This window comes from Pyrgilauda ruficollis, unplaced genomic scaffold, assembly GCF_017590135.1.
Source record: "Pyrgilauda ruficollis isolate IOZ18807 unplaced genomic scaffold, ASM1759013v1 scaffold48, whole genome shotgun sequence".
Classification (NCBI taxonomy): domain Eukaryota; kingdom Metazoa; phylum Chordata; class Aves; order Passeriformes; family Passeridae; genus Pyrgilauda; species Pyrgilauda ruficollis.
The window spans coordinates 8364954-8390047 of record NW_024526377.1 but is presented as its reverse complement, the minus strand read 5'-3'; the positions used below and the strand labels follow the sequence as shown (position 1 = coordinate 8390047).

At 38.0% G+C, this 25094-nt stretch overlaps 1 protein-coding gene across 5 annotated transcripts in view; it reads left to right on the top strand.

Moving 5' to 3' along the window:
- Nucleotides 1-25094, top strand: part of TRAPPC9 (trafficking protein particle complex subunit 9) — a 441472-nt gene that overhangs the window by 154800 nt on the left and 261578 nt on the right. For all 5 annotated transcript variants that reach the window (XM_041479415.1, XM_041479416.1, XM_041479414.1 and 2 more), the window contains one exon: nucleotides 1900-2010. In XM_041479415.1, coding sequence (XP_041335349.1) covers nucleotides 1900-2010 — 111 coding nt within the window. The remainder of the gene's footprint in view (nucleotides 1-1899; nucleotides 2011-25094) is intronic.

Below are 25094 nucleotides of genomic sequence, written 5' to 3'. Positions count from 1 at the left end.
TGGGCTTGTCCTGGGAGTGTTCCCAACCCAGGGGTTGGCAAAACATTTCCTCCTGTGAGTGCTCTGCAAGGGACTTCTTTCATTTTCAGAACAGGGTTGTATTATGGACCAGGGAACCTATTTCAAATTAGAACAGTTCTTAAACTCATGTACCAGAGTTTAATTGCCTTTGGAATAGCATTTCAGTTCAGTTGCAAACTCTTGTGCAGTAAACATAAATATAAACAATAATATTATAATGTTTATATAATATAATTATATATAATAATATAATAATGAGAATATATTAATTTTATTTATATTTATTTAAAGATCATAATCTATATTTATATTTATTTAAAGATAACATATTTATGTTGATATTCAATAAGATAGAAATATAGATCTAGATTAAGATATAAATATAGATATAGATGTAAATAGAAATATAGATCTAAATAGAAACATATATTTAATATATTAAGATATATTTAATATATATGTAATATATATTTAATATATTTAAGATACATTAGATATATTAAATGTATATTAATATATTAAACTAAATATTAAATAATAACATTAAATAGTAAATTATTATTGATATAAAATATTAAATATAATTAAATTATTATTAAATAATATACATTAACTATATATTTAATATATATTTATATAAATATATATTTTTGGTTGCCTCAGACACGCAGCTGTAGCTTGATCATGAACATTGAAGGATGGCTCTGGCAACTTTCACCCATATTCCTCTTTCTTTCCTTTTGGGGATTTTTCTGTGTTGTTCAGTTGCCTCTTGGGAAATTTGGAATTTTAGATAGATTGGTAAAGTGTTACTGGAGCTGTCTGATAGGATTTGGCATTTTGGTACCTGGTTCCAATAAATTTTAATGTGTGTTATATTTTTATCATTAATGCTGTTATTTCTGCTTATTCTCACAAGGAATGAAAGGTTGTAAATTAGAATAAAATTTTCCAGAATCTTAATTTGAATAAAATAATTGAAAATATTAACATTTAATTGTATTAAATAGTAAATAAGTTAGTAAATTATTATTTTATTAGTATTAACATAATAAGAATTATGGCTATGATAAAATATTAATTATAATGAAAAGTTTTATTGGAATTAACTTCTGCAGTAAGGTTTCTATTCTGCAACTTTGTCGCTATTATTTTCTGAGGTTACCAGAAATGCAATTGGTGTATTTCTATCAAATGCATTTGGGGAAATTTGGATTTGAAGGACATTAGCCAACAAATATTAAGTTTTTCTGTGAGAAGTGCCTGTGTCTGCCTGTCTTACAGAGGGGAGAGAGTTCTCCCTGCCAGAGAAGTTCTCAAGGTTAGGTGCTCCAATTGCCAGCTTGTTTTGGTCTGTAGACAAGCCATGGAAATGGAATTTCTCCTTTATAATGAATTTAAACCAATTCAAATTTTTGCTTGCAAATTTGTATCCTAAAGAGGTAATGTCAAGGTAATTTAAAAGAATGCAACTCTTTTTTTTTTTTTTTTTTTTTCTTTTTATGTGAAGGCTTAAAGAACTGAAAAATGTCTGTGGCTTTCATCACAGAAGTGAATGTGAAAGCTGCAAAGTGAGAATATAGAGAGGTGAAAAAGGCTGTGGAGCTTGATATTGTGCAGGACAGGATTGTCATGGGACTGCTTCTCTTTAGGATCTACCCTTCTGCTTAGTTCTAGCAAAAAAAAGAAAATTCTATTTTTAAAAAGGTTGTTTTTGTAAGGATAAGGATATTCTTACAATTGGAGGAGGAGATAAAACCTCTTTGTGAATGTATGTATTTGTACATATATTTATATCCATGTATAAATACTAATTTTGATAAACATACAATAATATCATCACTGAAATGATGTTTTTTTTCCTCTCCATCTGAACAGCACCCGGCAGTGCCACCTCCTCCTTGATGTCTTCAATTCCACGGAGCACGAGCTGACCATCAGTGCCAGGAACAACGAGGATTTAATTCTGCACGCCGGGGAGTGCCAGCGGTGAGTGCTGGCACTGCCAGAGGGGCCCACATTTAGCCCTAATATTTTTCTGTACACAATTGATGACATTTAGGTGCCTGTTGTTCTTTTTAAATGTTGTACATGTGTAAAAGAATGGAAAAGTTTTCTTTCTTGGAGGTGCATCACTAAGTTTTAGCAATATCTCAAGTAAATTTATTTTGGCTCTGCATGTAGTGAGCCTGAAAATAATGAAATACAAAGCAGTTGGTACTGAGGTGCACAGCTCATTTAACTTTTGTAGAGTGTTTGAATGTAATTTCCATGTGCTCTGAATGTAAAATGTAATCCTGGTGTTAAAACTTGATCTCAGTAGTTTGTTATCCTTTCCCAGCTTTAACTTTACTTTATGTGGCTCCCCAGCCATTTCCTCACTTTTCCTACAAAGAAAACTCCAGGAAAAAAAAAAATAGAATTGAAGAAAAAGCAATTCCAATCTCTGTGGGAAAATATATTTCAGATCAAGCAGGCTGTTGTGGGTATTGATTCTTACAACCCTGCTAGAGTGATGTACAGCTCATTATTAACCATTATTTGCCATTACACACCTGCCTCAGATTCCTGCTGCTGGCTGTAGCCCAGGGCTGCCTGATTAATCTCCTTCAGATGATCATTGCATCCTGAATTCCAGTTTCATCCTGGAAAGGTGATAATATGGAAAAGGGAATCTTGCTTTTAGGCTCCTTGCACTTCTCTCTCTTTTCTGGGAGAGTGTAAAGCCTGCAGCCGAGAAACTTGGTTAAAGAGAGATGTTTTCATGTCTGCAAATCCTTGGATGAATATTAAGTTCAAAGTCAAACCACGTTAATTGCAAGGAATGCAGCTGTCAAGAGGAATTACAGATTAGGTAAAATAGCAGCACATTTGGAATGCTTCTTGCCTTGGTGACTCCCAAAGCACAACCAAGTGGAAACGTGTTGACTCAAACTCAGGTTGAATTTTACTTTACGAAGCAGTGGCCAAAACCATCAGTAACATACAGTGCTTCTTCCTTTTATTTGGAAAGAATTGCCTTTTTTTTCTTTTTTAAAAAGCAGTCTAAAGAGCCAGCAAAATATTCTTGTTCCAATTTATATTTTTCTATAATTTTATTTTTATGCCTCTTGTTTTTTGCATTGTTTTTGTATGCAAACCCTGGGAATTTTTCATTCTCAGTTTTTGGGACAATATATAACAGATAGAAATTAAGATACAAATCAGGTTATAAAATTTCTTTGCATCCCTTTGATTGAATTTTATTTTCCTACGGATTTAAATTTAAATATCCTTAAATCATTACATTGTAACAGATATAAACCCTTTCAATAAGTCTTTTGAAACAGTCATTTATCAAAGGAGATTGTATATGTGTTGCAGATATTTAAACCTTCAAAGTTATTTTTATTCTTATTGCAAAATATGTTTTTTGTCTTGGTTAGAAATTGCACAGTTTTCCATTGGTTCTAAACTCATTTATTATCTATTTCTTCAAGGTAAATGCTTTTCATTGTAAAACTGTGTATATGGCTCCTATATTGCCATGAACTTTAATTTTTATTCCAATAGATCTACTAGATCTACTACAGAAGAGCAAGTGAAACATACACTGGGCTTTAAAATTAGCATCCTGCTCCTAGGAAAAGGTTTTGCTGCTCTTTGGGGAAAAAAAAAAAAGAAAAAAAAAAGGAAGGAGAAATCTTTTCCTTTTTTAAGCAATGGCTCCAGATCTTTGCTTTTTAACACAGGGCAGACATTCCCTGGAATCTGCTTTTGAACCAAGGTTTTCAACCCAAGTATACAAAGCTTTTCAACACATCCCTCTTTTGGAGTCTCCTTTTTGGAATGTTTTTGGATATTGATTGTTATTAATACCTGATCAATATTTCAAGAGAGGCTTTTCAATCAAGTTCATTATTTCTTTCATTTCCCCTGTACCTTTTTTGCTGCTGCCCTCATTCTTAATGTTTGCCTCATTGTACCTTTATTTGAATTACGACTTTTTGCCAGCTTTGGTCACTTTCTCTTCCTTTTGTAATTTACTCTGTCTCCATTCATCACCCTCACTTTGAAATCTCCCATCCTGACAGAGTGGAGGTAGCAGGAAATTGTTTTCTTTGTCCCTTTTGTTATTGCTGGGGACTCTTAAGTGTTTTCATATTCTCTGCCTCCAGACCCACAAGGAAGGATAATGCTGCATCCTGCTTACTCTGGCCTCTTTTGCTTCCCACTTTGGATGTTTAGGAAATAAAATAACTTGGAAATTCTGATGTGTTGCTTCTCTTCTCTACATTACAGAGTGGTCACTGTAGAATGTAAGTTTTTCCCTTCTGAGAGGGAATTTGCAGGGGATTCTTGCATTGCTTCAATGGAAAATGAGGAATGCTGATGGGTGCTGCCCTTATTAGAATACTCTCTGTAATATATTTGTTTTATAATGAAGCTGTACAATTGACCATGGTGTTGGCAATGGGAAGGGTGAGGAGATGGAAACAGAAATGCCAAAAAAGTCTGGGATTGTCAGGAGATCAGTGCTGGCACTGCCAAGCCTTTCTGAGCCCATCAAGGGCAGTCCCTGGGATCCATTTTGTAGTATCCACATTATTTGGTGCATTCCAACCCAGTCCTGTTCTCTGTCTTATTTCTATTCATGTAAAATGGATAAAATGTGTAGAATACTGCACAATATTTTTATTTTAAGGTCTGAAAGGCAGTTTGCTTCAATTAACTTAGAGACAGGGCAATAACAGCTGCTACAATAACACTGCATATGTCAGGAAAAACTGGTATTATACTGCTTAGGAAAAGAGACATCCTTTAGGCCATTAAAAGACTATCTGGAAAATAGATGCCTTTTTCTACAGTAAGATTATTCTGCTGACTAGTGAAAATTATCATTTTAGCTTTCAGAAAAGCTTAAACTTACAATTTGCTGTACTTTTTAAGCCGGTAATTGTAATTATTTACTGTGTGCATTGTAGCTGTTCTTGGAGATATATATAAGCAGTGTTTCTGAGAAGTGACACTCTTCTCCCTCTATTTTAGGACAGAGAAACATTTTGCTCCCTGTCATTTTATAGTCAGAAATGATAATTTGGGCTCAGTGATTATTTTGTTCACTCATCTTTCTGTCTTTCATCATTGCTTGTTTTGCAGACAAACAAATGATAGGATCAGCCTTTTTTTTCCCCCCTGTATCCCAAGATGTTAATTAGAGACTTCTTATTCCCATCTCTGCTTTCCACATGACTTGAAATGTTCCTTCCTATCCCATTGTGGGACAATTAGTGACATGTTTTAGTCTGAGGTCTTTTTTTCCCACGAGATTATGATGGGGAGAGAAGAGAACCAAGATTTATTTGGAGTAGAGAAGGAAAAGACAGGAGATTTGTCCTCCCTCTCCTGTGAGGTTGGTTGAACAAAACAGAGGAGCAAGAGTTTTGGATGGTTGTTTGTTGAGCTCCTGAAAATAATTTTAGGGTTCACTGCAAAGCTAAATTCCAACTCAAATTAATTTTTGCTTCTTTACATCTGCAAGAGTTTTTTAAAACTTCAATATCCACAGGGAAATGCACTGGAGGCCTGGTGTCCTGATGAAAAGATGTCAGCCAAGTTACTCTATGAAGTTCTGGCTGCAGTGAGTGGTGCTGAGGTGTTGCCAATGTCTTCAGCTAATTAAAAATATCACCCAGTGGTATCAATATATTTTGTTAATCTCTCCAGTTGAACATATGTGATGATGATGAGGGAAGCAAATTCTCTCATGTCTGCTATTGGAAAGCTCAGCCTCTAGAGATTTTTTTTCTGGACTAACTGAGTCTCCAGTTTCTTGAGGAAGAAAAAAAATCTGTTTCTTGAAGCAGTCAGCTGCACTGTTAAAGGAGTGAGCAAAGTGCAAGTGTTTTGAATGTAATCAGTGGGAAATCTGAGCTTGTTTATCCCAGCAACGAGGTAATCAACAGGTTGTTCTGACATGGAAAAATATAGCAGACAGCTCTTGGAGGGAATTGTATTAATGTCTGTGAACAGAAAAGTGTTGCCACTAGCAGTGATCTGAATTTATTGAAAAACCATAGGTATGGTAATTATTGTGTTTCTTACTTGATTATCAAACCATTAAAATTAAATTTCATGTCAGCCCTCATTTATGCCTAAATCACTTCATAATTTATGGTAATAGATGTAATCTTGTTGTGTGCCCCAGGATATCTCATTTTGTACCACACACCCTGCCTTGCCTTTCCATCCCCATTCTGTGCACGGTGTGTCTGAGGCACTGGGGGAAGATTGATGGTGGGAGGGTCTGAGCAGATCAATTCTCTCCTCTGTCCTTGTGGGACTGCACAGCTGAGCTGCTGAAGCCTTCCCCATGTGTGACACTCCACAGCTGGGCTCTGCACATTCACACATTGGATTTTTCAGCCAGTTCTGGCCTTGGTGTGGGGACCACGGGGATTAAAGCTTGGGATGCCCAGGACAGGACTGGTATGAGGAGCTGAGAGATGAAGAGCAAACAGGACAGGTCGTGGTAAATGAGGAAATAGTTCTGTTGGTAATTCAAATCAGAGAGGCTTTTGTGCAAAATTTACAAGTTCTGACAAGTGCTGGTGACCCAGGGGATGCTGATGTCAAAGAACATGATGGAATTTTGGCCTTTTCATTTTTTTAAATTGGAAGTTGCCTAATTAAAAATAAGCTGAAGAAATCCTGCAGTAGCGAAGTCAACACTCAAGTTAGGCTTCCTTTCTGGGTCAGCAGTTTTACCCTGCCTTTTAGCAGGGTTACAGGGTTAAATGAGTGTGTTTGCTTACACATATACTCTTCAGATAGTTTTGTCCTTTTTTTTATAGTCAGCACAATTATAGGTATTTTTCTTAGTTTTGCTAAGTGAACTTTTGTGTGTATTGACTTCACCCAGCTTGATTTTTTCTGTTACATTCTAATGAGACAAGAATAATTGAAGAAACAAATTATTATTTTCACTTTTATACCTTTTATCCCATAGTCTGGTGTTTCTTTCATCCATGGAAATAAAAGAATTTTTTAAAAGTCCTTTGTATGGATACTAATTATGAGTGCCATTTCTGATGCTTAATTATTTGATGTAAATGCGTTGATTAATTGAGCTGTGAAGTCTGTGCAGTGGTACACTGCAATTTCTGCAGTATGAGTTAACAATGTACATTTTGAAAACACTTTGAAATAGGTCCTCTTTCAAAGGGAGCAAGAACTAAAAATTCTGCCCCATTCTGAACCAAAAGTTCCCCCAATAAATTTATTGCCCAAATGCAAGTAAATGATGGTTGTTATTTCTCACAGCTGCCAAGTCAGTGTTTAATTTGTGTGTCTGTTTATGACAGGGCATGTTGTCTGTATGGGAGATTAATGATTTTTTCCATACATTGCTGTTACAGTTTATGTTTTAAAGACAAAGCTGCTATGATTAAGGCTTTGCCTGCTGTCAAGAGAAAATAAAATTTCACAGCAGTTGCCCTTGGTCTTCATGTTAAATCTATGGCCAGCTGGATATTTCTGAGATACCTTCAAGTCAAATTGTATTCACTAAAACATGAAAATCACTCTTTGTTGTCAGGGCAATAGTTTTAATTTTGTCTCTTATTTGACAGTTTTTAAATACACTTTCAATTTTTTTTTAAGGCTTGCCTTTTTCAACTAATAGCCAAATCAATCTTTAAACATAGTACATAATTTTTAGTGAATGATTAGTTATTTTCAACAAAAAAAAAAAAAAAAAAAAAAAAGTAAAGGAATTGTTTTGGGTAGGAAAGGGTGATACATCTAGCGCTGGTCATGTCCATAATATGAACCAGTTATGATGTTCATATTTATTTCAAAGCACTTTTCAAAAACTGGAGATGCTACAGGAGGATTCTGCAAAAGCTACAGAACTGCAAAATAACAAGCAATAATAAAAAAAGAAAAAGGAAAGAGCAAGAGAAGAAGTAATAAAGAGAAATTTCAGGTTTGGACTGCTTTATAGCCAAAGCACCCAAGGAATCCATTTGCATCCCATGAAAACCAGATACTCTTTTGAGGTCCCTGCCAAGCTTGTCCCTGCCTGGTCCTGGTTCCTTTGTAGGGTGTGAAGTATCCCACCCCAACTGGGGCTTGATCACAGGGATCCTCAATGTGACTGCACTGCAAAACCCAGGTGTGATCTGAGAACAGAAAGAGGGAATGATAGGAGGGAATTTTGATATTCAGCTCTGGTCACACACACAGGACGAAGAGGAGATGAAGTGGCTGAAGGCGCAGGTGAGTGGTGAAAATAAAAGACTTTGGCTTTGGTTTGACAAGTGCAGTAAAATTTAAAGGCAATTTAATTAATTGTATGAGGTGGGGACAGAGGAGGGCTCTCCTGGAAAGGTAAAGGGAAGTGAACATGGGAATAAAAAATGAACTTTGAGCTGTGTATGAATGCATGTAGAAATGAAGAGATTTCAGGCCTCAGGCATCATCCGACCATCTCCCTCACAAAAAAGTGGAGGCAAAGACCTTCACAAAGGCTGGTTCTGAGGTGTCCTCCGTGGAATTGCCAAAGTTCTGCCTGCAGTTGCCACACTTCCCAAGTGGAAGGCCTTTTCCAGTGTTCTATCCCTGTAATGATGATGAAAACAAATGCCCTTGTAGGTTTTATGGCAATATGTTCCTGTTCCTCTGCCTGTCCTGTCCCCAATGCAATATCATCCTTTTCTTCTGAACAGTTAGGATGTATTTCCATAGGGAATGTGCAAACAATCTATTCCCTATAATTTGCATTTGAATTTAGCATTTATTTCTGTCAAGAAATGTGCATTTGAAGGGAACTTTCCTCCTCCAGCTGCTGTATGAAGAGCTTCCTTTGGGTCAGCTTTCTCAGATTTGTCTGAGAAAAGGGGGTTATTTCTCCTCATCCCTTCCCCAAAATTCAGTGTATGGATTATATCAATCCTGGGGTACTGCACTGGGTAGGCACCTCTTTTGGTATTACATCACTTTCCATAAGATTCTTTTGCTTTTCCCACTTCTTCAGTTGCCTTTTCCTAAATCAGGGGTGACTAACTCACTGCATTTAGCCTGCATGGCAGTTTTTCTGACCTCTCTGAACATTGCCTTGGCCTCAAAAGACCCAGTTTGCACTATTTATAATATTTTGTGTATGCAGCTGGGGAAACGGGAGCTTTGTGAGCGCAGGCCAAGTTTGTCTCTGACAGGATTTATTAAGTTTAATAGGGTACAACATAAACATGGCTGGGTAGTTTGGCCCTTATACAAAATATCCCACAGATGTAGCACGAGTTTGCTCTTCCAGTTTTAAATGAGCTGTAAATCACTCAAAATCCAGACCAGTCATCTTCATTTTCCCCTTAAATCCTAAGTAGATTACAGGTTGTAGGACTTGCAGGGTTCAAAGCTGCCTCTTGAAAAAAGTCAGAGTAATTGATTTCAGGATTCAGATTTTGAAATTAATTAAAAAAAAAAAAACACCCTTTTTTTCTCATAGAAGAAGCCAGACTTTTTCCTTCCTTAATTACCTCAATACTTGAAAAAAATTATTTCTGTATTGAAATTTTTGGGTGCTAGGCACTGTTGTGGAAGCATTTGACAAATTTCAGGCCTGTTAAAAAAATTGACTGAAGTGCTAATACTTTTTGATTGGGTTTTCATTTTTGTGCCAGGTATGGGGAAGAAAAAGTAAGAATGTAAGAAAAATATAATTGTTTCTTTTGTTAGCTAACAATGGAACGTCAAGCTGAACAGGAAGAAATGCTTCTTCCTGAAGGAAGTCAGGGTTGAAATGAATTGTGCTTGCCCTTAATTTACACATATTCAAACCAGTAATTCAGACTGTAGTTTTAGAAAATCATGTTTCAACATTGATGGGTGATGCAAAAGTGGGGGCTGAAGGTGAACATTATCAACCTTGCACCATGCATAAATCTCCCTGCTAGAATGAAATACAAAAATACCAATATTTCCGGGAAGAAAAGATTCCATGGAACTTTGAGGTTTGTTCCTTTTCCAGTAGGTTTTCTGAACACTGAAGGAGAAAGGAAAGTTGTATTAATCAACACTGTTTTTTCTCCCCACATTTGTCTGTATTTCTGTGAGACAGATACTTAATCACAATTTCTGCTTTGTCTCAAACCTGCCCTGTGGTCAGCACACTTGAGATATTCCGTTGGCTGTCTCTCCTCATAAAATCCATGTCAGAAACTTGGGAGTCCTGAGTGAAACGATGGCAGAAAAGAGGTTCCCTCCACAGGGGCTCAGACAAGTGGGGGAGTGATTTGTGCAGCTGCAGCACAGCTGGCACAGCCCAAATTTCTGCCTTGCAGCGTGAATTCAAGGCAGCTGCAGAGATTGTTGCTGCAGGGGGTGTTGCAGAATTCTTTCTTACCCAGTGGGATGCAGCAGTGCCCAAGGCAGGGCAGGCAGGGGGAGCTGCCCTGAGCTCTGTGCCTGGATGGGAGCAGCAACGCAAAGAATAATTTACTTGCCTGGGGCTGTGCTGCCCACGTGGGTCCTCATGGCCAACTTCCATGGCCAACTTCCAGGTTTGAGTGGATACTTCCAGAGGAACCTCCCAACCTACACTATTCCTTGATTTGAAAATCTACCTACTCACTGGTAAACTTGTTTGTTCTTCCAAAGCCAGCAGTTATGGGCATGTGTCCATAGGAACTGGTTCCTCTGTTGCTTTCTTTTGTCCTCCAAGACTTTCTGTCTTTCCAAAATTTGTCCTAATCTGTCTTGGGGTTTTTTTACCCTTCTCTGGAGGAAGTTTTTTTTTTTTCTTAGCCTTTTTTTTTTTTTTTTTTTTTTCTGCTGTTACAGATGGCACAGTGCCACTTTTTGGTAAGGCTTTGACCTCTAACTCATATCTTACTTTAAATAGTGTGTTATTGCGAGAAATGTGAATTTATACAGTCCTCCTCCATAGGTTCAGTTAGGTGCAATACTTTTTCTGCTCACTGTCACCTGTGCCTTGTATGTTCATCTAACAGATGAAAAAACTCCGTGGAATTCCTTTGCCTAATAAATTGCTCTATTATGATATTTGGACACTTTGGACATATGGAGTGAAGGGTATCTGGGTGCACTTAGACTCTTTAGAGATTTCAGGACAAAGTGGTGAAGGTAACTGAATTGTTTTAATCCATTTCCCAATTAACCATCATCTTTATTTTTTGTGGAAAACTCCCTAACACATTTCAGGTCGTTTTTTGTTTATGCTGCCAGTAAGAGCCCGAGCTTTTGGGTGTAGGTGCAGCTCCAGGTCACACCTGGTTTGATCGATATCTGTAGATAAATAGATTAATTTAGACCACAGCACTCCCTGTATTGAGGAGCACTTGGCTGTGTTTTGTGGCTGTGGTGACACGGTGGCTGCGTTAATGGGATGAAAGAAGATTGTCTTGAGTGGCTGCCAGTTATGTCTGCCTTAATGGGCAAAGGATTTATGAAAGTTACACTCGGATGTTGCCCAGATTTGGCTTCCTGCCTGCTCTCTGATGTTCTGTAAAAGATCACGAGGGTGCAGCATGGATTTCCCGAAGTTGGAAATTAAAATATCCAGTTTCTATTAATTTGTTTTAGATGATCAAAAGTATAATTAAAATAGCTGGTTTGTGAGTATTTCCTTCAAAGAGAACACTCATTTAAAATTAGTGCTTCATCAGCTTGAATTTATTCCTTACTCTTGACATCCATTTAATTCTGCCTTCATTAACTGGAAACAAAAGCTAAAACAACAGTGATTTGAAAAGATCACTGAAAGATGTTAAGTAAATGCTGCAGTACATAAAGCCACCCTTTTGTGACATTTTCATTTTGCAGTTACAAATGTGTCTCCAGATGCTGATTTGGAAATTCTGTTTTCTTCCCCCCTCACCAATGCCACTATAGTAACTGGGATCACAGGCAAAAAGTTGAAGCCTTCTTTGAAATAAGGGAAAGACTTATAGGTCCTGAATTAAAAAAAAAACCAAACCAGTACTCTGCTAAGTTTGAATACAATTTGTGATTTGTCTGTAAAAGTGTCTAATCTTGGCAGGGAATGGGGGGATGTTAAATCTGTAATCTTTCTTCTTCAGCCTCTTTTTCTGTCCACTCCAGCCAACTCTTCCAGTGGCTCTCCTGGTGAGAATGTTGCCATGTTTGAGGTTTTCAAAAATGCACATTCTGTCTGACTCTTCATAACAATGAAGAATTCTGCTCTAGCCCTGGATTTTTGAAGTATAATTGACAATTCTGAAATGAGATAACTGGGAATTGTTTGATTTCCTGGCCCTCAGTGGGAGAGCAACTCTAAGTCTGGATTGTGTAGTACCTTGATTTCTGCCTAGTGCAGGAGATGTGTTTAAAACCTCCCTATATACACTTACCAAATTACTCCCTATCTTATATGATGCTTTCAGGCAATGAAACATCATGGAAACATTCCAGATTTGATATGTCAAATAATAAGATGGAGGAAGGAGTGAAACTTGTGCTAAAGAAGGTTATTTACATGTTTATTTCAGTTTTATGTGTACATCTGCATTGCTTAAATGTGCTGAACTAGGAAGGAGTAAACAGGGCTTTATGCAGGGAAGATATGGCTCATAAATCCATTTTTGTGAGCTTATCCATTTCCAGAACGTTAAAGTTCTGGTCAGGAATGAACAAGCTTCTGGGTGAGAAGGGTCTAATTAATGTCATTCTTGACATGGGAAGGAGTTCCCCACCAGAAGCTGATAGAGAAACCAAGCTGCTCTGGGATAGGAAGGGAAAGTTATTAATTAATTAAGAAAGGGAGTAATAACTTGCAGAGCTCAGGTCCTCATTGGAGCCCCTCTGGAATGTGGGCTGAGACCTGAACTGCTCAGCTGTGTTTGGAACTGTGTTGGAAGAGGGTGAGCAGAGGACTGGGAAGGTCCCTGGTACTGGATTATGAAGGAGGGAGCTGATGTGAGGACTTAGAGAGGACAAGATGATGAATTGTCAGGAGAACTTTAGTCTTAATAAATCCAAAGTGATGAACAGGGTGGAAAGAAATCTGAGCTTTAAATAGTGGATGATGAGCTCAGGGCTGCCTTTTACCTCCTAGGAATTGGATCCAGGTTTTAATACATCTGTGAAAATCCTACCTTTGGCTCAGTAGTGGTTGAATACTAAACAAGCATCTTTTTGAGCAGAATGTTTTGTGTCAGCACAGGGCAGGATGTTTTCACTTCTTTGGAATGATCTCACCAAATGAGAAGGTGATACTTGAAAACTATTTAAGTTGAAAGGAATACTAGGAAAAAAATATTTGCAAAAGGGAACCTGATATGAGAGAGGAATCCAATGTTACACTTGAGGGAAAAAAGGATAAAATAAAAGCAAGCACACATTGTGAATAGAAGAATGAAGTATGAAAGTATTTCAAGTTCAATAGTCTGAGATGATTGATAGTATATTTTTTTTCCCACAATTACAGGATAAACCTTTGCTGGTTGGTGTAACTATTATTAAGGTGGTTAAATGGAAACTGGTTTATTGATTCTTGTCTTCACAAAATAAATTATTACTTCTTGGTGAAGGTTTTGCTGTTGTCCATGGATTTTTTCCTGACTCCTAACCTGAAGGTTTCTGGAGTGCTCCCACACAGGCAGTTGTTGTAGGCTTTGTGCTGCTGAGGAGAGGAGCTGCTTGGAGGCTGTTTATATTAGATTATTTTGGGGTGGAATAGAGATTTTCCTCACCTATGGTAGGTGCTCTTTTGGGTGCTTCAAATACTCTATTTCTCCTCTCCCCTGCGGCTTATTCTCCTCTTCAGAGTCTTCTTTCCCTTGGATTGTGCTGCTGCCAAGCAGGTGGGTTTAGGTCTGTGCTGTAACTGAGAGGGGAAGGCAGTGGACAAGCAGGAGAGCAATCTTTGCTTTAATATTTTTAGCTGAAAGAGTTATAAACTACACAGCAAACAGTTATAATCTGGATAAATTCAGGTATCTGTTGCAACTAGATAAACTCAGTGTAGCAGAACAGGGTTGGGCCAGAGATTTAGTGTGCCTTTCATAGAATTAATTTTTTTTTTTCTTCTTATCTGTATAAGTCTCCATAAACAAAGCTTCTTTTGGAAAGAATCTACTGAGTCATTGCTTGCATGAGGGAATTTTTCTCTCTAACTGACTCCTGCTCTGACAGTTTACTAGGTCAGGAGGATTTTTCCTGAAGTATTTATTAATTGTCTTTTTAAAAAAAAAACCTGAAATATATGTCAGCTCTGCAGAACACATGGCAGAATATTAATTCTGTTAATAGTAGGCTGTGAAATGTAAGGTAAAATCCCAGCCAGGGGATTATCTCAGCTAAAATCTTTTCCTTTGACAAGTGAGGGCCTAACATATAAATTATAGTCACCACCAAACTTTCCTTCCAGGGTTACTTCATCAGGGAAGCTTCTCAGCCCTATCTTTTATATCAAAATTGAGTTAATGAGTTGTGCATCTCCTGATGAGTTGGCAGAGCTTTTGCAGCTTCAAGGAGATCTAACACCTGCTAATATCAATGCAAAAGCTTGACTGCAAAGTTGCCAAACCCACATTTAACCTATTTAAATCACAAGCTACCATTGATCTAGTTTTCACAGTGTGTTCTCCTGAGTGCTTTGGGCTTAGATGTATTACTTAAAGAAAGATTTTAGTATTTAATTTGCAGTGTTTAAAAGGAGAGAAGCTGCCTCTTTAGCATTGAGAAAGGCAAAAAAAATGCAGTTTAGTAATTTATTGCTAATTAAGAAGAGGCATGAAAAGGATTCTTTTACTGCATGAAGATCCAGTTTGGGATGAAGAAAACCGCACTTGATCAAGAAAAAAACACCGAGTGGCAAGCTGCAGTGAAGTGTGTCTGTGTGGAGAGGGAGGGTGGGAGCAGGGGCTGGCCCTGTGTGTGAGCCAGGGCTGTTCCTGTGCTCCCAGCCCAGCTCAGTTACCACTGGCAGCCAGCCCAGGCTTTGAGAAGGGTGATGGTGCCCAGGTTTGAGGCTGGGGTGGTGTTGAACAAACCTTTCTATTCAATGTTTAGCTCGAAATCATAGAAACATGGAATGGTTTGGGTGGCAAGGGACCTTCAGGATCATCCACTGCCAATCCCTGGTCAAGGACACCTTCCACCACCTGAGGTGGCTCCAAGCCCCATCCAGCCTTGAACACTTCCAGGGATGGAGCGTCCCCAGCTTCTCTGGGCAACCTGTGCCAGAACCACCCTCATCACCAAAGCCACCTCCCTTACATCCAACTTAAATCTGCCTTCTTTCCATTTAAAACCACTCTCCTGTCACTGCAGGCCTCGGTAAAAAGTCTCTCTCAGGTTTTCCCACTCCCTTTCAGGCAGTGGAAGGTGCTCTGAGGTCTCCCTGGAGCCTTCTCCTCCTACCCAGACTGAGCCCCCAGCTCTCCCAGACTGCCTCCACAGCAGAGGGGCTCCAGCCCTGGGAGCATTTCCATGGCTCTGCTTTGGAGCCTCCAGCCCTGGTCAGCCCCGGGAGCATTTCCATTGCTGTGCTTTGGAGCCTCCAGCCCCGGGAGCATTTCCATGGCTCACCTTGGGAGCTCCTTGGGCAGCTCTCAGGTCTCTGCTGTGCTGGGGAGCCCAGAGCTGGCTGCAGCACCCTCAGAGGTACCAAGGACTTGCAGCAGCACACATTTTATTATTTTTTTTCATAGTCCTGAAGTATGCTCTGGAGAGTCCTGATGGGAACTGTGTCATTTTGTGTGTACTGTAACAAGTTAATCCAAGCTTGTCCCTAATGAGGGTGCTGGTGGTGGCAGTGACAGCCCAGATTTGAAATAGACTTTGTTTGTAAACACTGCAAATTAAGTGGACTTTGTGTAGGAAAAGGAGAAACCTTATTTTTTTAAGCTGCTCACTCTTGAGTATTGTCTTTGTAAATTTGAAGAAAGTACCAAACATAAATCTGATATAGTTTCCATCTAGTAAAATAGATTTTTAAAATTATAACAGCTGCACATTGTTTTGGAAAATAAGAGAATTTATGCAAGATTTTTCCGCAAACATTTTTCTTGTTTTCTTACTCTAAACGTGTGTCTATATCATTTTTCTAGGTAAAAACCTTTCACTCCTTGGAGTTTTTGGATGACTTGTGAGTTGAATTTATTTTGCAAAGAGTAGGCAAAGTGTGGGTAATGTTTGTAAATCTAACCTGTTCAGTTTGGATAAATCTTACACTGAGATCTTAACAGTTCAGTGACTGAAGGAATGGGGAAAAAATAAAAAATTGAAAAAATGCACATACTAAAGCTACTTTAGTAGCAGTTTATTTTCTTGCTGCTCTTTGAAAAAAGGGAACAGGGGAGAAAAGTGTCTTTAAATAGCCTGTTGGGCTGCTGCTGCTGCATCTACTTGCTTGTGTGATAGATACTGCATTTCTCATTAGAGGTACCTTGCAAGGGCCCATGGTCACCATAGTAACTATCTTGGAGCATTATACCTTAAATTTATCCTGACAAAGGTTACTGTGGCAATTCCTCAATTCCTACTAATTGGCTTTTTTTTTTTTAATGTGCTTTTTTTGCTGCTGCTATTTTTAGCTCATCCCCTCCTCCTCCATTTAAGTTCCAGATCCTAAGTGGAATGAATTAGCAGAATTAGTGAGAAAATGCTTTACAGGGTAGGACTAATTGGCAGCTAAACTCTATGTTTTGCTCCTCAGTGTGAAAGAAAAAATAATTCTAAATCATAACTTCCAGTGGTAACTAAAAGGTTATCAGATTTGTCCTCCAAATGTTTTGATATGAAACAATATGAGTGCTCTTGAGACACAAGTTTGGTTCCTGCAGACTTCTACTATTGTTTATTATCAAATATTAGTCATGTTGTTTATTAGCAGATATTACTACCAGCAGACATAGAGGGAAACAGCCATATCCTGAAGAGCTGAAAAGCTAATTTAAAGTTAGCCTGTAATAAACAGGAGAGTTGCCTTGTGCTGAGCTATATTGGTACCTGGGACAGGTGCTATATTGGTACAGATGCAGCCACCTGGCATCTGCTGGTGCAGCAGGTTGAATTAAAAGTTATTCATAGGCTGATGATATCATTGTTTAATTTCCTGTAGGTGTACTAGAGGATGACTGCTGCACCTCCAGTGGCTGAGAAATCTCAAATTTAATTGCTGGATTGACTGCAGCTCCATTTCCCAGGCCCAGGATGGAGGGAGCAGTGACCTGATGAGCCCTCCCAGGGTGCTTATTCCATGGGCACAGGGCAGCAGGGAGGAGAAATCCGAGCTGGAGTGAGGCTGGCAACTGCTGGTGTGGGGAAGGAAGAGCTCAGTTCTGCTGGACAGGAGATGGGATTGCGGATAAGGGCACAAAATGTGGCCTTAAAGAAGGCAACAAAGTGAGAGGACATCAGATCATGGCAGCGAGGGAAGAGGAAAGGGGAAAAAGGGGAACGAGGAGGGAAAAAGGAAAGGAAAGGAAAGGAAAGGAAAGAAGGAAATTCTCAGCTTTTCAGGGAGGTGCAGAACACAGATGCATGTTCAACCACTGTTCTGCACTCAGCCCATCTCTGTGGGTCAGCGTTCACCCAAATGTGCAACCAGCAGTCACTTGACCTTTTCCTTCTTCTTGGAAGGGAAGAACTCAGAACTTCCCAGCCTTTAAACACTCCGCTTTCTCACTGTAATATCAGTTCAAGCCTAAATGTAGTTCAGCACTTACATTTAGCACAAGGCAAGCTCAGTAAGAGATGTTTATTCAGTGTTGACTCTGAAGCACCAAGGATGATGCATTCAATTGCTTTGAAGTCCAAGAATCGTGCACTAGAACTGGTTAGAACAATTCAGTTTTCTTTCCGTGCTTAGAACAATTTCATTTTCTTCCTATGCTTCCTCAGCAGAAATTTACAAGGACTGTAATTTCATACCTGGGAATGGGAATTTGCTACAAAACTAGAAATTTTAAAAATAATTAAATAATGGATCCTGGGAATTACATACATCCTCGAGGGCTGTGCAGGGCTGTGTTTCGTTTGCCATTGTTTTTTGGTTTTTTTTTCCCCTGTATATAACTTTGAGCAGAAGCCTCTTTTGCAATATAAAACAAAACAAAACAAAATCTGGAAGACTGTCATTGGCTTTCAGCAATTTTAATTCTTCTTTAGCATGAAGGATAAGATGAAGGATTTTTCTGTGCTAAGTAGATGGACAGGATTTATATCTTGTTGACAGTAAGTCTGCCTTTCATGTAATTTAAAACAAAGTTAGCTGAGCTTTGTGGGATCCAAAATTGGTATTTTGTGTCTGTGAAGCCAGTTCAATGGGCTTTGTAGAGCCCTCATTCTCTTCCCTGAGGTATTGGATGCTACAATTCCTGACACACTGTTGAGCTTTCCAGATTTTCCTGTATTCTTCACTTGGAATGTCTGAGGAGGAACAGAACTGAGAATTGGAATTTTGCTCATTTTTTAGGCACTTAGGTCATTTCATCTAATGGATGACCTGGGATAACAAAGTCCCCCTCATGTGGGTTTTTTTTTTTTTTTTTTTACCCATACGTTGTGAGTATGTTATTAAAGAGATGTAAGTGTGATTTGGAGCCTGAGAGACCAAGTGGGGAGTGATATTCTGGGCAGGAAAGGGCCAAGAGCAGGAGCCCAATCTGCTCCTCTGGGTTTGTGGTGAGCGCTGAATTCACTGCCCTGGCAGCAGCTGAACCTGCACTGCCTGAGTGGAGATGGAAATACAAAGCTGGGTTTTGGATAGAGCATCTTCAAGGTTTCTGGAAGTTTTTATTTGAAGTACATCAGCAATGGGGATCTGAAATGAAAATGATGACTTGCAGTCATATAGAAATTTGAAACCATTGTTCAAGACAAATAATTTCTTCCAGTGGTAAGTCCTGGAAATACCTGAGCCCTGTTGGAAGTCTGAAATTAAATGTGAGTTGAATAAAACAGTGTTCACATGCTGTGATAACATTTCAAGCTTTAGAGGCATTTAAACTTTAATTTTATGTAGTAAATTGTGGTAATTTGCTGCTTAGAATTTGTAGCTGAACACCTACTGACGATTTTTCCTTCTTCTGTTGACTTTTATATTGTGTTGACTATGACTTTTTGACTATGGTTTTTGTTCTCAGCAATTTTATATCTTCATTTTGATCACAGATCCATTGGCAGTGGGATGCCTTTTTTCTGTGTGTGTTTTCTCCATGATACAAAGTGATTCTGATCAGTATTTATGTTTGAACACTTGCTGTTGCAGGAATTACAAAAGATTAAGGGGTAATACATAATTATGGAAAAGAGGAAAATAGTAATTTAAGTTGTAGCAGCAAATGTTTTCTCATGTATTTTACTTAAGTGTACAGAAAATATTTAATAAGTCATAATTAATGTTTTTGTTATTGTTGGAAGAACTAGAAAAAGTTTCAGTGGAAGTTAGCCATACACCTGATCCAAAAAGAATTTCAGTTTACCTACCAAAAGTGTTCAGTGGTTTTTTGTTTTTTTTTCCCCAGAGCTTGCTTTGCAGTTTGTGTTAAATTCTAGACCTGGATATTCAGGAGAACTATGCAGAGTTAGAAACTGAAGGAAGTGCTCAGACACAGTTCTGTGCTTTCTTGCAGTGTAAATCCAGTTTATGAATGGCTCACAGTAAGAGACTTGTGAAGGCTCATGGAGGCTAATTCTCTAATAAAATCTGCAGCAAAAATGCACGTGTTTAAAATTACACTAAATTCTGTCCTCTTGTATTAAAGTATGAAACATGCTCCTGACTGCTTGAGCCATTCAAAATTTTTTCTTCATCTATCATTGGTGACAGTAGGTGTTTTATCTGCAGCTGAGACAAGTTGTTATATTGACTATAAGGAGTACAGTGACTTCACAAAGAACAGAATCCCAGTGTTAAAGTGTGCTGTTTCTCTTAAGGACTGAGTTTCCTCAGACATAATTCCTTTTAAGCTGCTGTTTCTCTCTGCTCCCACATCTTTGAAGAACACTTTCAGAAGTGCAGGCATTTATCTCTGCCTCTGATGGGACTTGGTCCTGGATGATGAAAGGGGGAGGAAGGGTCCCCACAGAGGGGATGAGTGACTTATGGAGATGCTGGAAGTCTTCCCTGAAATGACAATAACCAGGGAATGTGGTACCCAAGAAAAACTGCCTCTTCTGGGTCCAGCCTGATGACTTCTCACACTTACTTTTTCAGATCTGTTGCTTTTAAAAAAGGGGTTGTTTTGTTTGATGGTTTTAATTTCTTTTTATTTCCAAGATAAAAAATAGTTCCAAAATCACATTCAGTTTCTTTGACCTTTTCCTTACCCCTTTTTAAAGGTGGTTTTGTTGACATTGTTGATTGGATATGATACCTGCCTTGCCTTTTGCCTAGATCCAGAAAATCTGGAGGTTCTTTCACTTGTATCATTCTCTCTCTTTCATGGGTTTTCTCTTCCCTAGCAAATACACTGGTTTTAAGTATCTTAAGGGGAATTTTCATAATTATCAGATCTTAAAATAAAGTTCTGTCTCCATTTATTGGTGAGCTTCCTGCAGTTGCCTTTAGTCCAGGCTTGACCCATGGCAGAGATTGGTGCCTCACTCTTTTGCAGACTGTTATATATATAGATATAGATAAATAGATATGTAGAGGCAGATGTATGTATATATATTCACAATTACTTTTTCACACTGAAAGCTTTTGAGTTTTATCTTGTGTATTCTTTACCTTTCCTAATCCTTATTTGAGGAGTGTTGAAAGAATATTAGAAAGCTGCTTTTCCAGTTCAGAGTTTTCTTTTAGTTTCATGTAGTAATTAAAAAATAATTAGAGTTTCATAACTTGAAGATTAATTTATGAAGTGTAAGTAAGTTTGTCTCTTTAAAATGATGGCAGTGCTTTTGATGGGGTCTGGTCTCTTAGATCAAAAATTATTAGGATTTTAAGGTTTTTTTTGACTTCTGAGAGATATCTTAGTATCTCAATACTGTTAAAATAAAATCTGGGTTTCGTTTAAGGTTTTTTGTACCCTCTTTTCTGGCAAAATATTTTACTTTGTTTCATTGAAGAAAAACTACAAATAGGTTGTGTCCATCTGTGCATGAAGACTGAATAGATGTTCATCAAGAATGAAAAGCATGGATCTTAAAGAATTTAGCAGGTTTTCAGAATTACTTTATTTACAAGAACATATTGTGTGGCATCCAAATTACAGCTAAGCCTTACAGGCAGGATGCTTGAGGAGTCACAAGCAGTGCAGATGTCTTTTTCTTTAGAGAAGATGAGATAATAACCTCCAACTGTAGTGTTACAGAGTACCTTAGGGATTATTTGCTTTGCTTTATTTGGAATATTTTGATTATTTTAAGCTGATTCAGATTGGGAATTAGCAACTGCATGACAGAGAAATGTACTCAGGAATTACAGAAATAAAACATTAGACTAGATTTTTAAAGAAAAAAAATTCTCCTTATTTAGGTGTGGAGTACTGTTGAATTGTTTAAATAGAAATGATAGAAATTGCAGGCAATACTCTGTGGACATGAGATTCTATTCCTCTCAGTAGAAGATTTAAGCCAATGGAGCATTCTGTGCTGCACTTCATTTCAAATGATTGCAAATGGAATAAAAAGTAAAACTGAAGAAGATAGAATATAATTTTTTTTGCCATCTCTTAGGTGTGGAATATCCCCCAGTGCCAGTGCTTGGGCACCATTAGGAATTTAATGTGTGCTGGGCTCTCAGTTCTTGCTTGGAAGAAGAACAGGTCCTGCATTCCTGATTCCCATACTGGAATTTGGTGAAAGTTTTAGCCTTGGTATCTTCACTGCATGTTGGGTTGAATTAAATACTGATTTAGTCACAACACTGCACGCAACAAGGCAGTAGAAAGCTATTTCAGTAGAATTTGGATACCAAGTCTGAGGAAGGAGTTGTAATTTTCTATTTCTAACTCCTTTTACTCTGATGAGCTCTTTGAATGGTTGGACTGAAACAAGTGTACTTTTGATTTAGGCTCCCAAAAGTTCTGTCAGTGCCTGGCAAGTCCATCAGTGATGCATTACAGGTACCTCTGGGTGTGTTGCATGTCTTATTTTAGCTCCTTATTGATTATCAACACTCCTGATTCCACAAGAAGTGTGCAATTGCAATTCCTTGGTTGTAAATATATTGCATTAAAAACTAACAGTGAATCGAATTTGCTTCTCTGAATCCACTGAAAAACAAACATGCTAAGAGCTGATCACTTGGAAATTGATCAATTTTCAAGTCTGGTTCAGATCATACAGATTAAACTTATTCACTGCTAATGTGGTGTCTAATACATTTACACAGAAATTCACAGAAATAATAACCTACAGGGGTTTAAAATAATTTAATGTAAATAATACCTTTTATGGCAATATGCTGCTGCTTGGATGGGATTTTTTTTTCCCTTAATAATCATCCTTCACTGTTACACATGTATTTCATTGTTTTTTAAACATTTTTCCTTGCTTCAGTTTAGAAATAATTCTGTCAGGTTTCCAAACCCAGTGTTCTCTCAGCATTTAAAGCAAAACTAATTATTGTCAAAGGTCTTGAATAATGTACAGAACATGATAAAGAAATACATTATATAACCTGAGGGAAACAAAACTTGACTTCCCAGAAGCAGTTTTAGAAAACATTAATAACATGCACAGATAAAGAAGCAGTAATATGCCCTTCCAACTCAGAATGTCTGTGTTCTGGAAATAAAGATTAAATATTTCTGGAAATAATGATGCACATGGTCATGTTTGTTGTTGATGAGGTGTTTGTAATCTTTGTTAAGACTGAAATGCAACAAGCAGTAATTAGATTGGAGAACGTGAAAAACTGATCTAGGGAGATAAATTTCAAAATTTGTATATCACATTCAGTAATTTCAGATTGATACACAGATATTCTGGCCAGGGATGCGGAAGACAATGCTGGGAATTCTTAGACTGGAAAGAAATTTGCATTTTAGGGTCACAGTCTAATAAAGTGGAAACATGGAAAGAAAAAACAAGTGAAAGAAATGAGAATATAGGAACGTGGGTTGCTGTGCCACGGGAAATCAGTGAAACAGCAAAAACCATCAGGACAGAAGGGTTGATCTCACTGAGAGCTTAAAAAGCACAATATTCTCCTTTTGTAATGCCTCTTACAAGAGCACCAAGAGGAGAATTGTGCCTGTAACCTGTCCAGTGCCCAGCAGGACAATTGTCCCCTCTCAGGTGCCAGCTCCTCCCCTCTGCTCTGCCTTGGTCTCTGCTTTGTGCTCCTCTTCCTCCTTAGGCTCTGCATTCCTCAGCACGAGCCTGAGTCATTCTGAGACCTTGCTAAAGGAATAAACCATCTTTCTTGTCTATAAAATAAAGGTTCAGTTTTGCATGATGTGCCAGAAGAATGATTATATTTGACAGTTTCAATATTTTGATTTCACACCGAGCCCCATTTTGAATTGCATCTGTCAAGGTAAAGGAAAGGTTTGCTCCTACAGAGAGCATTGTCTGTGAGACAGGATAGTCTTTATAATGCTGCTCAGCAAATTCATGGATTTCTTTCCAGATTTGTCCTCAGCAGGCAAAGAATCAGTTTTATTTTGGATATGATTAAAAAAAGAAAGAATCAATAAGGAATTAAGCAGTCAGGAGTCAGAAAAGGCCTGATAATGATGGAGAGTTTTATTACAATTTTGTATTTTTTTTTCCCTAGCTAGTGGAATGAAAGTGCAAGTATAGGAAGTGAAAGTTACAGAAAGTAAATTTAAAAAAACCAAAACCAAAAACAAACACAAACCAAATTAGCTGATTTGGTGTGATTTAATGATGGGGTATTAGTTCTCTTTTCTACCTGTATTCACCAGTAGTAATTAATTTAAAATAACTTGTTTTGAACATACTGGTGTAAAGTTGGAACAGTGTTTTACTTGTTTTAGTAATTTTCTCCTTATTGCTATTTCTGTGTTACTGAACTGGCTGTTGTCACTATTTTTGTGATCTTTGAGTCAGGTATTTGCTAGAGAGATTCTGGAACATTTGGAACATTTTGATGAGCTAGAGAGAGAACATGAGAATAAGAAGGTTTATAGTTCTGGTGGAGGAGAACTGTCTGCTCATGAAGAGTGAATCAATGTCACATAATGAACATACTATTTTGAGTTCCTTTAACTGTTTTATAAAGTCACAGAATAACAGAATGCTTTCACTTGGAAGGGACTCAAAGATCATCTATTCCAACCCCCCTGCCGTGGGGGGTAAGCCCTGCATATTAATCTGTTGCAAGATAATAAAAGATCTGAGAAAGCAATCAAGGAGGATTTATTTTTTCTCCTGAATCCAGCAGAAAATCATCCCTGAAATGCAATTTAGGAAGGAGTATGCTGCATCCCAGTTGTTAGTTATTCAGGATGCTGCTAGAAGATAAATGGTACTGAGCTTATCTGCACTAACTTCGACCTTCCTAGATGGAAAGGGAATAAAACTTCTACTGTTGCAGCAAATTCTTCATCTGTCTGAAGTTCAGTGATGTTTCACCTGAGATATCCTCGTGTGTTATGGTTGATATTCCTTAAAACTCTCTGACCCAGCAGCCTCCTCCTTCTGTGACAGAATTTAGCATTTGAGATTCCCATTGGGACCCAGTTTCCTGTTCATCAAGACCTCCTTAAACAAAGTGATTTATTGATACAGAATGTTGTTCTTGAGTGAACTGGCAGCCATAAACACTGTAGTAAATAAATTCTTAGTAAAATGCAGTTCTGCAATTGTTGTGATGGTTGGGCTTTATCCTAAAAACTCTCTTTTGTGAAGTTCAGAGCTCACTTTGGGAGCTGTTTGCTGGTTCAGAGCACCTGTATGGGTTCACTTGGGTTTGTGCTCTCTCTGTATTTTTCCCTGGGGGCCAAGGTTCCGAGTTCTGCAGATTCTGTCCATCAGGTGTTGAGCTGGAATGTGTATTTTGTTTGCCTTGTATCAATTCTGGGTGCATTAAGCAGCCACATATAAACCCCAGAATTATAATTTCCTCAGGGCTTCTATTGCAGCTCATTCCTCTTCTCTCTCTCATGCATTTCTTGGTTTAGTCTTTG